The sequence below is a fragment of the Astatotilapia calliptera genome, chromosome 7, assembly GCF_964374335.1.
Source record: "Astatotilapia calliptera chromosome 7, fAstCal68.1, whole genome shotgun sequence".
Taxonomy (NCBI): domain Eukaryota; kingdom Metazoa; phylum Chordata; class Actinopteri; order Cichliformes; family Cichlidae; genus Astatotilapia; species Astatotilapia calliptera.
The window spans coordinates 66,746,153-66,760,921 of NC_137428.1; the positions used below are offsets into that span (position 1 = coordinate 66,746,153).

Genomic DNA, 14,769 nt, shown 5'->3' on the forward strand with positions numbered 1-14,769 from the left:
ACCCTGGTCAAGATAACATTTATTACATTCTGCTGATATTAAATGTTTTCTTATTTGATATTGTGCAGAATGCATATTCCTCCAAACCGTCCACAAAGTGGATTAAGCTGCTTGGCTTCATGCAAAGCCATACTTCAGAAAGCCTGCATTTAGTGTCACTTTCTGCTTTAACATGCTCACGTTTGCATCATTATTTTCATTCCATGCACGGGCGATTTGCGGCTCAGATGTGCCGTTGAACCTACTATTAGTCGTGTCCTTGTAATTTCTTTTACCGTCCAGGATCCGTACAGGGAGGTCTTCTTCTGTCACATACATCGGGCAACACTCCCGTTCCCTCCACCCTGCCAGGACACTCTTCTTTCTCTCATTCACCCCCAGACGCACATGTTTTAACTTTGGTGAAACATTTATATGTGTGACGCTGAGAACTGTGACGCTGAGAACTAACTATATATATATATATGTATATATATATATATATATATATATATATATATATATATATATATATATATATATATATATATATATATATATATATATCAAGTGAGTTATGTTCATAATGATATATTATGAATTTTATTTAAGGATCCAGTGATCAGAGGTGTGGTAAGTAATCTATGCGCTTTGAACCTGAAAATAAATGTATTTATGGACCTGATGAAAATAAATAAATAAATAATAAATAAAAAGGAGCATGAATAATCAGTCAACAGAGACTCTAAGCCAAAAAACAGAAAAACTTTGATCAGACTAATTAATTCCTGAAATGTATTACATCACAGTGTCCTGCTGCTGTCCTGTGAAAGGCTACATTGAAATGCTGCCCTGACAGATGGGGCTTGCCTATTGAAACAACCTTGAATCAACAGCAGTCGCCAGACTACTGACTTTGTCTGCAACACTTTTGCAATTATTCTTTTCTTCTCTTCTTTCTTTGCCGCTGGTCTAATACCTCCTTGTGTTGTGCAATATACTCTTAAAGGAAGTCCAAGAATCATGTTGACGGTCGTGATGATCATTTTAATTTCGAAATGCAATGTATTGTTTTTGGAAATGTAGAAACACGCTGGCCATGTAAAACTGATAATAAAAGACTAAGTCTGGGAGAGTTTAATAATTACCAGACACTGAATTTACTCATCATGAAAAAGAACACCCAGCTTTGTTTTGCTTGTTCACTTCTAAAGTGGCAATTTTGTGCAATCACGGGAAAATCATCGGAAATGTTCGGTATTTAGCTAAGGACAATGCATTCAGTTGTATATTAGAGGCTGAAATAATTTACCTTGTTTAGTCTTCTCACAGATATTCTTGGCCTAAGGGCCCTCTAGTGGTCCCTTTGGGCCCAGCTTTACAACTTTTCCGACCCTTGTTGAGGAGAAAGAAGTTCCTGAAAACACACTGTCGCGACTCATTGTTCAGGGTGGTAAACATATAATCTGCTCTTCACATCAAAAGCAGGAAAAGATTTTCCCGTCATCATTTATCTAAGAAAGTCAGTCTTTTAGGTCAAAGTGATCTCTGCTCTCACACCATCTTGTCATTGGACTGACATAAATTACAATAATGTAGCTTTTAATAAGTAACTGTTACCTTTTCTGTCATAAGAATCGTCATCAAGGCAAGCGCACGGGATGTGTGTGTCTGCTTCAGCTGCTGCTCCCTGTATGTCTACATGTGCAGCAAACTGAAGCCACATTTAAAGTAGAGGGAAATATTTCTTACAGCCAAGCAAGCCTGTGTTTCTTTAATTATTAATTCTCCTACGTAAGCAATAATAGCTGTAGCCAGCAAATATATTATATGTTATTGTCTTTTGTAGATATTAGATGAGCGCCACAGATTACAGTGACAGGTTTTATGAAATTTAATATGATATTCGTTCATGAAGCATACCCTCGAACTCCACTCTAAGGACCACCTTGACATTATGGACTACTCTTAGCGGTATTAAGTGACCCCTACCAGCGGTTCTCAGCCCCACCTAGTGTGATTTATCCCCTTTCTAGAGGAGGGGAGGTGCGCATGCGCTCGGGTTCTCTCAAACCACATGTGTTAGGAGCATAGCTGCGTCAAGTTTGCAGAAATGCGAAGGTTTGGAGCGGAAGGAAAGTAGATTAATCGTCCATATTAAATCTTAAGGTTTGACAGAAATGAAGTTATATTAGAAAACTAAATATTAATTATTAAAAGAGTAGGCTATATATAAAAATCCTATATGGGGGAGCTCACTGAATAATATAAAGCTTTGTTAAAATGAACCTCATGTGTGGTCAAAAAGCAGTTATGTGTCTTTTACGCCTTGTTTTATCTGCTCATCTACATCCTCACACTACATCGCAGGACTTTCATTAAATAAGGCTACCGTGTTCTTTTGTCAACCTTTAGATGCACTTGGACACCTGTTTTTGTTCGCGCTGCTCACTGGAAAGTTTATTTTGAAAGTCTACTCGGATGTTGGACAATTCCAGACTGTCTGACTTGACCTCTGTCTCAATCGCGACGTTTAGCCAGCAGCGGCCGCTGAGTATCAGAGGCTGATCCTCCTCTGTGTCAGGGAGGCGTGCTGCGTGTGTTGTCACAGATCCACGAAACGCTGCTCGTGTTTTATTTCCTGCCCAACTCTCAGCGGGATAAAAAGCTCTCGGGCTCAGACCCAACATGGGTTAGAAAGAAAGCCACCTATGGATTATCCACTTTGCGCACTTCAGCGAGGATGATGGGGGGGAGAGAATGGACTTGTTTTCGCAGAGACATCCTGACAAAGACGGGGACTGAGAGGGACTAGAAACCGGGACTCGCTGCTTCTCTGTGTCTCGCTTTGCATCTTTTTAATTTTCTTTATTTTTTCTCATTTCCCAGTTTGTTTAGTTTAGTTTTTGTTAGTATTTCCCCGCGCGCGTGCGAGGCAGAAATGTTTGCAGAATTGCTGTGCGGCGCCGTGGCTCTGGTCCTGTATGTCAACACTCTGGGCGCCGATTTCTGCTACGATGACAGGTACTTGAGTGAATGAATGACATCCAAACGCACGGTGCTGTATCCACTAGCAGGAAACCTCATCAGTTCTGTAGAGAAGCGATGATTTACAACTTGGAGGAAGGAGGCATTTCATTGCGTCAGCATCAAAACAGAGCGTTGTGTCTATCACTACAAACAGTCCGCTTGAAGGCAGGTATCACGTATCGGTAGTTTGTGCTCTGAGGAGAAGCTGAGTGATGGAAATGTCCCACTGCTTTGAAAGTCACTGTCAGAGTCCACAGTCCAGACACGTGCTTGTTTGTGACATGTGTGGCAGCTGCCTTGAAAGATAATTCCTTTGGGCTAATATTTCAACAATACAGCTGATCTGTCTTGGATCACAGCTTGTTGTTTTTCCGTAAGTTGAAAAGTGTAGTCAGGCAGCGCGCCCGTACGCCTCAGAAATAACTTCTTCAAAGTCTCAAGGTCTTGAGATGTGCTGGGGAATCAATTGATCCCAACAGGAAAAAAAAACGTGCCTCATATCTCTGCAGCAGTTCCACACATGCACGAGTGTGCAGAGCGTTTTCTTATTCATTTACTTAAAAGAGGCAACGTTGTAACCCATTTCATTGGTTTGTGGGCTCAGTCGCTGTTATGCAGGGAAATGCATTACTCATAGCTGGCCTTTTGATATTTGATGGCTGAATGGTTGTCAGTGCCTCCGGCTCCTTACTCTCCATCCATTGCCTTGATGTAGGTCAGCTGCATGCACATTTTATGCTCCTATCACTGTATCAACATCCTATCAATATTACTACAGCCAGTATTCATAGTTGTCAGTCTGGGATGCTTTTTCTCTGAACAGAATATTGTGCAGTGCTGTGCATTTATTATATGTGTCTTAAAGAGAATACAGCTTAGTGTACAAACACTGAACGTGGTGTATTTCCTGCACATCTCTGCTCACTGCTCTGGATATAGAACATTTCCTGCTGAGCACATCCCCCCTGGTCTTTTTCTTTCTTTCTTTTTTTGCTGAAAGTGTGACACTTTTTCTTTTACAGTTGTGTGTTGCTGTGCGTTTTGCACTTGGTGCTTAGGTCGGGTGATTCACACACTTACATGATAGGAAGGTGGAGAGGTGAGAGCCGGCTGTTGGATAGCCCCTCCAAGTTTGAATGTAATACAGACGCCAAACCTTGATAATTCTATGAGGAGATGTTAACATAATTGTAAAATAATTATTTATTACCGCAGGAGTTTGGCTCCAAATTTTTTCTGGCTTTTTTGGTGAAACAGATGAGTGACCGAATTCGCCCATCCCAGCCGGGGTTTTGCTCTGACGTACAGTATTCTGTCTCTGACATCTTGTTCTATTGCAGGCTATCTGTCACATCCAGCGTTATCTGTTTTTAACACCGTGTGTTCCAGGCTTGCAATTAGCAGCCGTCTCCTGTCCCCCCCTGGGCTCCACCGAGAGCGAGGAGGGAGGAGAGAGGAAGGGTGTGTGCGGCGGTGCTGTATCATTTTAAGTACAACAGTCCTGGGCATACAAACTGATCTGACTTGCTAATGCTGGGTTAGGTTTGAAAAAAGATGATATCTTTATGCTGTCATTATGGAAAATACTAAATTTGTAATGGCAATAAATCAGACTTCGAGCTTGCCATTACTAAACACCCTGCAGCCTTTAGAGTGGATTTATTTAAACTGTGACACTAATTTATGCATCATTCAGATATTGTTTTTCATAAACTAAAAGGACACCAGAGTTACAGAATATAACGACGGCATGCCCCAAAATAAAGATTTATAGCTTCGATTGAACTTTTTATGGTAAACAGCTGAGGAGAAAAAAATAAATATAGCTGTTTTTCACAAGGCGGCATTGATTCCTGTCGGTGAAAAGATAGATTGTGTTTCTCCTTTGCTGCTGGCTGTGAAACTAATGCCCAGACTTAAATCAGTTTGTGATTTAAAATCAAAATTCAAGATTGCAGTGTGCATAAAATGCCTGGGAGGCACAAAGATGCCATAGAAGAGACACCTGAGGATTCATAGTCGCTTTGTAGCAGTGCTTTTTTTGTTTTCTTCAAATTCATTCTTCTCATGGTATCAGGAGTGCCTCGGTCACATGCGTCTTATCATATGTGTGTTCAGTGGTTACACATTAATAACTTTATGCCTGGTAACCAAGGCGGTAACCAAGGAAGTTCACATTTAAAAGGAGAGGGGAAAATTTTGTTTACACATGTTTAATTATTTTTGTCCAGAGTCTAAATAAAATAATTCCATGCAAGTCAGTTTTCTGACCCTGCAGCCGGTAATGCCCCTCATTTGATACGAATGACAGCGTGGAGAAGCGACCTGCTCGCCACGGCCAAATTCCCGCGGGGAGGGGGCTTTTCCTTTCCCTCCCTGGGACACAGTCATCATTAGCACATACACAGCTTTGACACCTGCACTGGAAAATGGGAATCATACGTCATGTAGTTCATATCAGCACTGCTGCAATCTACAGTTAGGGCTGAGCGAAGGAATGGGAGAGCTCAGATAAACGTCAGACGAGAAATACTGGTGCAATATTCTGTAAGCCGTGTGCACCAGGAACTCGCGTGATAATGAAAAGACCTCCGTGGTTTGATTGCAGGATTCTTTTATTCGGTTATAAAAACCTGTTGAGCGCAGGTTAATCAAGGTGACGGTGTTTTTAATGAAGCTTAAAAAGCTGCCAACTTCTCCATTTAGTAGCTGTAAACACTGGACTGTTTTTAAGATATATTTCACCCCCCAAACACACACACACACTGGCTTTATGGATTATTGTTCACTGTCAGGAGTTTGATGGATGTGATGAACTGCACCCACCTCATTTTTCCAGCCTCGTGTTATGGTGTACAATTTGACTGTGTGAGGATGTGTGAAGGTTGTGGGTCACGCTGAAGGACGCAGCCTCCCTGGGCATGGCCAGTGATTTATAATGGTCAGACAGTTGGTAACGGCGAGTCATCGTACAGCTCCACGCACTGAAAGTTTTATTAGAGAAGTTGGGATTGAGGGCAGAACCAAAAGCTGCTTTGCTGAGGCAGTTTATGTGAGGTTTGGGTGGTGACTCATGTTGACACCACCCAAATGTTATAGTAAATATGGTGAAGGAAAAAGAAACTATTAAATATTTGTTTTTAGTTCAGATTAATTCAAGTTTTCTTCAAGTTTAACTTCAGAGACGTGTAGACAACCTTAATCTGGCCTCTGAGGTGGAGACCAGAATACTTTGACCTACCTGCCCCAGTATAGGCTTGTCCATAGCTGTCTCTTCTTTGGCACAGTGTCACTGCAGTGATCTTGAACCCTACTCTCATAGCCTATACTGTAGGATTGCTGCTTAGCATTGTGGTTATCTTGAGGGCCCAAGGGCGGCAACCCAGCAGCCTGAATATCTCTTCTTTTTTTCCCAGTCAGGGTTTCTTAGCCTGCGCCCTGTAATTATCGTCCTGCCTGCAGAGAGGGACTCACGACATGGTTTCGTAGATGTAGCTACGCTGCTGTTTCTCTCTGCATCTTTTTTTCCCTCCGTCTCTCTTCCTTTCAGCTACCCCCCCAAAAACCTTTAGGCCCCCGGCTTCTATCATCCAGCGTCTCCAGATGGTCTCGTTCGGTAAGCAGTTTAGGGTTTTTCTCCCATCACCAGTTTCAGGGGGAGCATTTGAAGTGGATTCAAATGTAGGTTGTTTGTTGCTTGTAGTTGCCAGGATGGAGACATCAGAGTTCATGCTGACAGTCAGTGAAGATAGACAAAATAATATAATGCATTAAAACTCATGTATTTAGTTTTTCAAAGGGGCCATAATCACTGTTTAGAATAGATCGAATCTGTGTAATGCAACCAAAATGACAAACGTGCACATAATTATCACCTGACTCTGTGATACACAGAGCTTTCCAGCATTTTTCAACTCATCATTTATGTTACGGCCTTCAGATTAGCTGCTTTGATTCATTCTCACCGCTCTTATATGGTTTTCCATCACAACAGATTCATATTCCTCGATTGCTTTTCCCAGCACCAAGTATCAGACTGAAAAAGTGAGGCAGAAATAATATTGGAGTCAGGTTTCCTCTATTCCCGAACAATTCAGTTGAAGAAAATTAAAGCTCTTCTGTGTAAATGTGAAGAACTCTTTAATCTGTTAGTTTTAGGTTGCAGTGCTGTTCTGTTAAATTCAGTTAAATAAAACTTTACATATTAAGTCTTTTTAACTTAATGTCCTTTAACGGGAAAGAGTTCTCCACTCAGCCAGGGCTTTTCTAACATGTGGTAAACATTTACACGTGTTAGAAAGCATTAAAATAGACCCAAAAAATCATAGGTCTGTTTTTACCAAAGCTGTGATCTTTTCCTAAAACTAACCTAATCCTAACCCAGCAGTCATAGATGCAAACAAACATGAACCCCAATCTCCTGGGTCAAAGTCCTTCACGTTTGACTTGAAAGACTCTGTGATCTTGAAATTTTATGGACATTAACATATGTAATGATTCTTATCTTCAAAGTTATCGCAAATATATTAGAACAAAAATTTAAAAAAGGTATATTGCAAATTTAAATCAAGTTAAGAATGCAAAGAATTCGTTTTAAAAAAGCACAGATGAAAGAGCTGTAATGGTTTTCTTCAGTGCGACTCTGTTGTCAACGGTAAGAACCTTGGGTCCTGCATTTCCTTCCTTCGACTGCCAGACTGTATAATCTGCTGGCAGGATAGGAAGGAGACATGTGGGAGGTATCCTACTCACTCCTGGTGGCTCCACACTTTCTCTAATAAATATTCTAGCAGGAATGTTTCTGATTATCAGTTACAGATTTTTAGCTCCAGTGTGAGTCTGTTGACATTCCACGTGTGAGCGCTGCCAGTGTGCGGTGAATGTGACAACTTTTTGAAATCTTCATTACAGTATCTCTCAGATTTCCCTTCAAATGTACCAGAAAGAGAAAAGGAAGAAAGAAGATTCTTCTTTTAAAACATGACTCCTTTACACCAGCGCGGAAAGATCGGCTCACTTTCAACCACAGAAAGATTGGATCTCAATTTTCCCAAGTTCTCGTTTTCCAACAGATAGCCAGTGAGGGTAGAAATTGTTATTTTCTCTCTCACCACAATTGCAAGATAAGCTAGCCTGGCAGAAATTCGTTTGTTTCTAAAAATACCATTAATGAGGGGTTCTGATATGTTTCTTTTCTTTCCAACAAAACCCCACAGAATTGCTCGAAGCATGCGTCTTGGATGGAGTGAGTTCATATTCAGGGTAATAGGAATCAGCTGAGTAGAAACGATGCTACTCTCACTCCTACACACTGTCATTGGGCCCAGAATATGGCCACGCTGCATCTTTGTTACTGCACCGAAACTCCTGAAGTTCATTTAAAAAATGTTGGCTCTTATGTTGCATTCACTGTGGTGAGGACAGAAAGGGGGGAATAAGACAGAAAGACCTGCATATCTGTAAACATGCAATGGAGACTAAACTTGAGAAAGCGTTTCATTGGTGGATGTCCTAACATGTAAAAATGCACACAAAGAATATTCTGGTGGTTGAACCAGTAAAAAACATTCAGCAAACGGTCGTGTGGTTGTGGCACGGCAGGACCTGCTGATGCACTGAATGCTTCAGCCACAACTTCCTGTACAGCGTTTGCGGTCTGAGGAAGTTTGGGATTTTTTGGAAACTTTTTTTCCCCACAATGCTTTGTGTGACTTCTTGTAAACCACTAACTGTTAATTAAATACAAAGCAGATTTCAGCAAGACGGATTAAGAATCAATTTGAATTTAATGCTGTGAAATTTGGTTTTCGTATTCATGGTCTTTAGAGGATAAATTCTCAATTTTGCCAAGACTTGTGTATTCTCCCCGTACCTGCACGGGCGCTCTCTTGGTACTCTGCCTTCCTCCCACAGTCCAAAGATGTGCATGTTAGGTTAATTGTTTATCCTAAATTGGTCACGGGTGTGAATGAGAGCATGAAAGGTTTTCTATCTCTCGCTGACAGACTGGTGACCTGTCCAGGGTGGACCCTGCCAGCTGGGATAAACTCCAGCCCAGCATTTAGTTCATAGCATTGTTGTTCTGTGAGTATAGCCTCAGAAAACAATGACAACAAAGTGGCCTTGAATTTCTCTTACAACTATTAAAATATCCAGTAGAGCAGGGCGATATGACCAAAAATATTTATCACGATATACATTTGAAAATTGGCGATAACGATATAACTGACGATATAATTGATACGAAATACTTTACAACTCCACAACTTTATTAGTGCAAAAAAAACCCCATCAATGTATTTTCACTTAAACAAGCAAATTCCTCGCTGACAGTTTAACCAAAAGGCATTTCCAGTGGAAACTGGCCGACATATCCTCAGCATAACCATGTATAATATCCACAAAACCTAAAAAGAGGTTATACACACACAATACGGTAATATTATGTTGAAGCACAGTGCGTATCACTCCGCGAGGCTCCTGACTACGACAGCCGTAATGCTCCGACAATCCATCAAGCGGTGCGGCTTCGTAGCTTAGCAAAGTCGTACTAAAACATTTGACAGATTTTTGAGCGCCGTGCACATAAAATCGTTTCGAGGTCAGTAAACACAACCAGAGTTCATACATAAGGCACACGGGATTATAAGGGGCACTGTCGACTTTCAGAAAAATCTAAGGATTGATTTTAAGTGTGCCGTATTTTCCAAACAACACGGTAATAACGACGGCCCGCTAGCATGCGCTACCAAAAATAGTGCTTTGTTGTGTATCTGACGCACGAAAGCCAAACCAGTTCCACACCACTGAAGCTGCAGCATTTTTACAAACCAATTCTGGTTCATCCATTTCATTCAACGATCCTCTTTCGCTCTTCTCATTCTGCGTCGCAGCCATGTGTGTATGAAAACAAAGGCACTGCGCATGTGCGGCAAGTTTATCGCCGCTCGTCATCCACGCCTCCCGCTGAACGCGTAGCGCTACTTTGAAGTTTGTTTTTCGCGCTACTTGTACGGCACTATTGCCTGGCGGATGGACATGTGACCAACATACCACTCTTCAACCCTGATACTGTGTGTCTGATCACATGCCCTTCCGCCAGGCAACGTAGTGCCGTACAACAGCGGAACAAACAAAACAAATCGTCTTACGATATGACAAAAATCATGCACAATCTATAGAAAAGCCGCACCTGACTAAAAGCCGCAGGGTTCAAAGCTTGTGCAAAAAGTAGCGGCTTATAGCCCGACAATTACAGTAAATGCACTTAAAAAAGCTGCTTGTTTAAGTGGAAATACATTGATGTTTTGGGGGGGGGGGTTTGCACTAATAAAGTTGTGGAGGTGTAAAGTATTTTGTCTCGTGTCAATTATATCACCAGTTATATCGTTATTAGGGCTGAACGATTATGGAAAATAATCTAATTGTGATTTTTTGCCCCAATATTGCGATTGCGATATGCGATTATTTTTTAAGGTCTTTGTCTTCTGTATTATTAAACAAAGACAAGCAATACATCATATAGTATGGCCAATACTATATTACATTAATTTTAAACTGTTCTTTCCTGGAAGACAGACCTCTGTTATGATGACATGAGGTGATGCATGAATTGATGACTGACATTTTTATTTAACTTCTTCAATCACAACAGTATATTTGAACATCTGAGCATAAAGTGCTGACAAGGAACCCTGGTGTAAACATTAAAATGAAAGTCAGTACAATGTGCAGATTGCAGAAATATACATAAAAAAAATCAGTGGCTTTACCACACTCAGTTTTTCGACATCTGTGAACTACTAGACAGTCATTCAATTAAAAAATAATATTAAATAAATAAAACTAATAAATAAAAAATACACACATCTTACTGATCTCTGCAGTCAGTAACATTACACATAAAGTGCAAACATAATAGCAATTGTATAAACAACACACAAACACGCCTTTAAAGTTTAAAGGCGTGAAATTGGACGGTCTAGTTCTGATTAGCGTCACCGCTGTCTCGGTGGAGTTTAATAAACTCGGCCGTCTGCTTCTTGCTATCTAAAATATAACCAGACACTGGTGTAAATTCTCGACTGTCTCATACTTCTGTTTAATAAGTTTTCTGTTTGACGTTTAGTCAGCTGTGTGAAAACCAAGGAGGAACCCACCCGGGGGATTAATAAAGTTTTATTTTATCTAATCTAATAACTTTAATCTCAGCCAAACCGATTTACTCACGAACAAACAAAACACTGAAAAAAGCCCAACAATAACATTTTTAGGTTGTCTAAGTGACTTATATATTACGTTTAACCCGAGCAGCGAAACTCCGCGGTGATCTGAAAATGATGTGCCGGGAGTTGTGCCGTTCTCGGCCGCATCAGTAACCCTCGAGCTCCCGGCTAGCTGTCGAGCTGGTGGGTAGCAGACGCCTCTGAAAACGTCGAAGCACTTTTGCAAATATGGGATATCTTGATAAACCGAGCAGATATTTGATGTTTACACAGCTACTTTCTCGCCTGAAAATATGTTAAAAGTTTATTTTGTGACCCAGAAAGATTAGTATGAGTAATTTTAAAACTTAGTAGCGGCCGCCATTGCTGGAAACTGGAGTTTGGCTGGGCCGCGCTATGAATTCTGGGATATGGTAGTAATTTGGACAGCCTTCGGCGCGTCGCTGTGGCGTAATCGGTCTACAGGAGGATGCAGCCCATGAATTTGGACATGTCCAGAGTATAATCGCAGCCTTTGCGGTTAGAAAATTGCACTTGATCATGTCGCGATATTATCGCAAATGCGATATATCGTTCAGCCCTAATCGTTATCGCAAATTTTCAAATGTATATCATGATAAATATTTTTGGTCATATCGCCCTGCTCTAATTGTTACTAAATCTGATTAGGTTGTGCACACCAACAAGGCTGTAATGCTAAACCAGGTTTTTTTAAACCTAATATGTAATCCATCTTACACAGGGAGCATGCTCCTTCCTCGCTTCTGGACACACACAGGTCCAGATGGTGTCTAGACGTTGGAGAAACACGATACATACATGAGTCTTAAATACCTCTAATAGTTGATATGCTCCTAATCAAATGGCACGCTGTGATATCTGCATGCTAAAATGAAGGGAATACATTGTCTCATTGTAAGATTGAAGCTGATAATGAATATATAGCATGCCCACGAGTCCTTGAAAGCCACCTCTGTGCTCTCACCAGGCCAGATCGAGATACTTTATAGCTACTTTAAAATAATCAGGCTCTGAAGCAGGGTAATCACCCAACTGCCATGCAGTGGGATAAAAAATGGTCCATATGTAGCTGTCGGGTGTGCTGCCTGGTGGTGGATTGAGGCATTAGAGATCAGTTTTTAGAATACAACACAAGATGATGACCATAGTCCACTTTGAGTATTCTCATTGTCTCGGCTGGCTGTTTAATTAAAGTTGACAGACTGTCTTGCTTAATAGATCTTGCATGCACAGTGTACTGCAGACAGAACCACACACACACACACACACACACACACACACACACACACACACACACACACACACACACACACACACACACACACACACACACACACTAATTGCCTTAAACAATGTGTAATACCAGTCTAAATCCCACCCACGGTCAGTTTTGTGTGGCAGACATTCACGACCACAGTTCAGTGATGTGAGAAAGGCATTAACGCTGCCAAGAATCAGCGCATCGATTGGTAAAGGGCAGCTATAGGTTTTGCTGCCGTCGTTGTAAATATGTCTCAGATGATTAAACTCTGTTGGGCTAAGTTGGCAATGGGTCTAGACAAGGGTTTGGATTTCCAGGGCTAATGCTGGCTGATGGCTCTTAAGCCACGGCCACTCTCAGGCTCTTGGCTCTCTTCATATTAATGGGATTAACAGCACTATGGATGAGGGCGTGTAAGCAGAGAACCCCGAGCTATTAGAAACAAAAACTTCCCTGTCCCCCATATCCAACAGGGATGCTATAGTTTGGCCTTTTCATCAATGAAGAGGAAAAGGCTTCTTTTCACTGTGCCTCACCATCTCTGTGGCAAGAAGCACTGGCTCATTTCGATAAGGTTATGACACAAGTTGGCCGGTTCAGAGCCAGCACCTTTGTTCGTTGTAAAAAGAAAGCTTTGTGTGCTCCCTCTGTTCTCCCTGGACCCAGTGAAGGCGACCATTTGTCGCCAAATAGAGGGGAATTAATCCCCGTTTGTGTTGTCCTGTTGTTTATGAAGGACAAAGAATCAAGACCCCAGAGGTCACTGTTTGAACAGAGCAGAAAACTGCTGCAGCATTGTGCACCAAACCTGTCAGAACCAATTGGGCAATCCCATTACGGCTGTACGTGCTCTGTTACATGCTCTCAAAGTTCTGGCTGTTCTCAAGTGGTAAGAAGACAGAGGAATGAGGTCAGAGGATTCACGGTTGGTGATCCCAAAGAAGCCCGACTGTTATGAATATGCCAGCTAAATTATCCAGTGTCTTGGTTGTATTGCTGGAAAATCACGTCTGTCAGTGCACTCGTGACTTCCAAACTGAATACGAGTCACCTGCTTAAACAAAGCTGCCAGATACAGTAGGTTCATTTATTTGTTTAAATTGATCATCATAGCAGTTACAGTGTTTGTCATTTTCGAACCATGTTTTAATAATGAACAAAGTTCATTAGTTCAAAGTAAGAAAAGTTCATAGTCTAAGGGTTTTTTCACACCTTGTAGCTTTTCTCTGTGGTTTGTTTTCACACAGAGAAAAATCCAAGTGAATTCCACTAAAAATTACAGTGTGTGAGAATATTTAGAAAACACAGAATTTATGTTCATTTCATGGCTGCTAGCCTGTACAGAGCGTGACACATCTATAGTACTTGTAATGTACACCTGGTAGTCGCTTCACATCGAGGTCGGATCACGTTCAAACGAAGCGCACCGGAGTTCGAGCTGAGCCGCACCATCACCACGTCCTGTAAAGGGTCTGGGGCAGTTGTTTTGGTCCACACCTGAGTGCTCAGGGACGAAAACCAACCCGAGTTCAATTTAAATGCACTAAACACGGGTAATGTAGATGCCAGTGCTCTAACTACATTATTGCTAAAAAAAAGCAACATGGTATTAAGCATTGTTTTCAATAAATTGCATGCTCAAACAAGTCTTTTGTCTCACTCCCCTTCCTTCTTGGTGCGTGTTGAAGCTCAACTTGGAACCTTGTTAAGATCCAACCATGCGAAATATGATGATTTTTTTTGCCATTTTTCAAGTTGTCTTAAACCTTTGATCGGGACTGTATTTTGGTTCCGATGTTTGTGAATCAACCTTTGCTGCATTTAGATGGTGTGTTCGAGCAATGCTCCGTTGCTTCAGTTATTTTAACATTGCAGGGTTGAGGATTTCTGTCTGCTTTTCGTCAGGTTCAGGTTCATTCCTTTAAGGGAAACAAGTGTTAGAAATCCTCTGACTTCTGTTATTATTGTGGTTTAAGTGGTTTTCACATATGATTACAGTATCTGGTGTTTCCTAAGTGTAGTGAGTGAGTCAGATGCAGTGCAGTAGAGCCTGTGGTCTGGCCGGTTGAGCTACTGTGGGTAACCTGCTGCAGCTGCTGTTCCCCCTGGACCTTTAACACTGGGACTTAACAGAAGCCTTTTGTGGCACATATTCTGAAGTTGTGTGCTGTTTGCCATTGAGCTGAGGTTGTACGGAGGGCAGATTATTGCACAGTTCAGATGAGAAAAAGGAAATTGAGAAGGACTGCTTGT

At 41.4% G+C, this 14,769-nt stretch overlaps 1 protein-coding gene across 1 annotated transcript in view; it reads left to right on the forward strand.

The window, feature by feature from the left end:
* The first annotated feature begins 2,545 nt into the window (after window positions 1-2,545).
* Window positions 2,546-14,769, forward strand: part of tmtc2b (transmembrane O-mannosyltransferase targeting cadherins 2b) — an 82,483-nt gene continuing 70,259 nt past the window's right edge. The window contains exon 1 of the mRNA XM_026176644.2: window positions 2,546-3,003. Within this exon, the coding sequence (XP_026032429.1) occupies window positions 2,921-3,003 (83 nt within the window). The 5' untranslated portion in view covers window positions 2,546-2,920. The remainder of the gene's footprint in view (window positions 3,004-14,769) is intronic.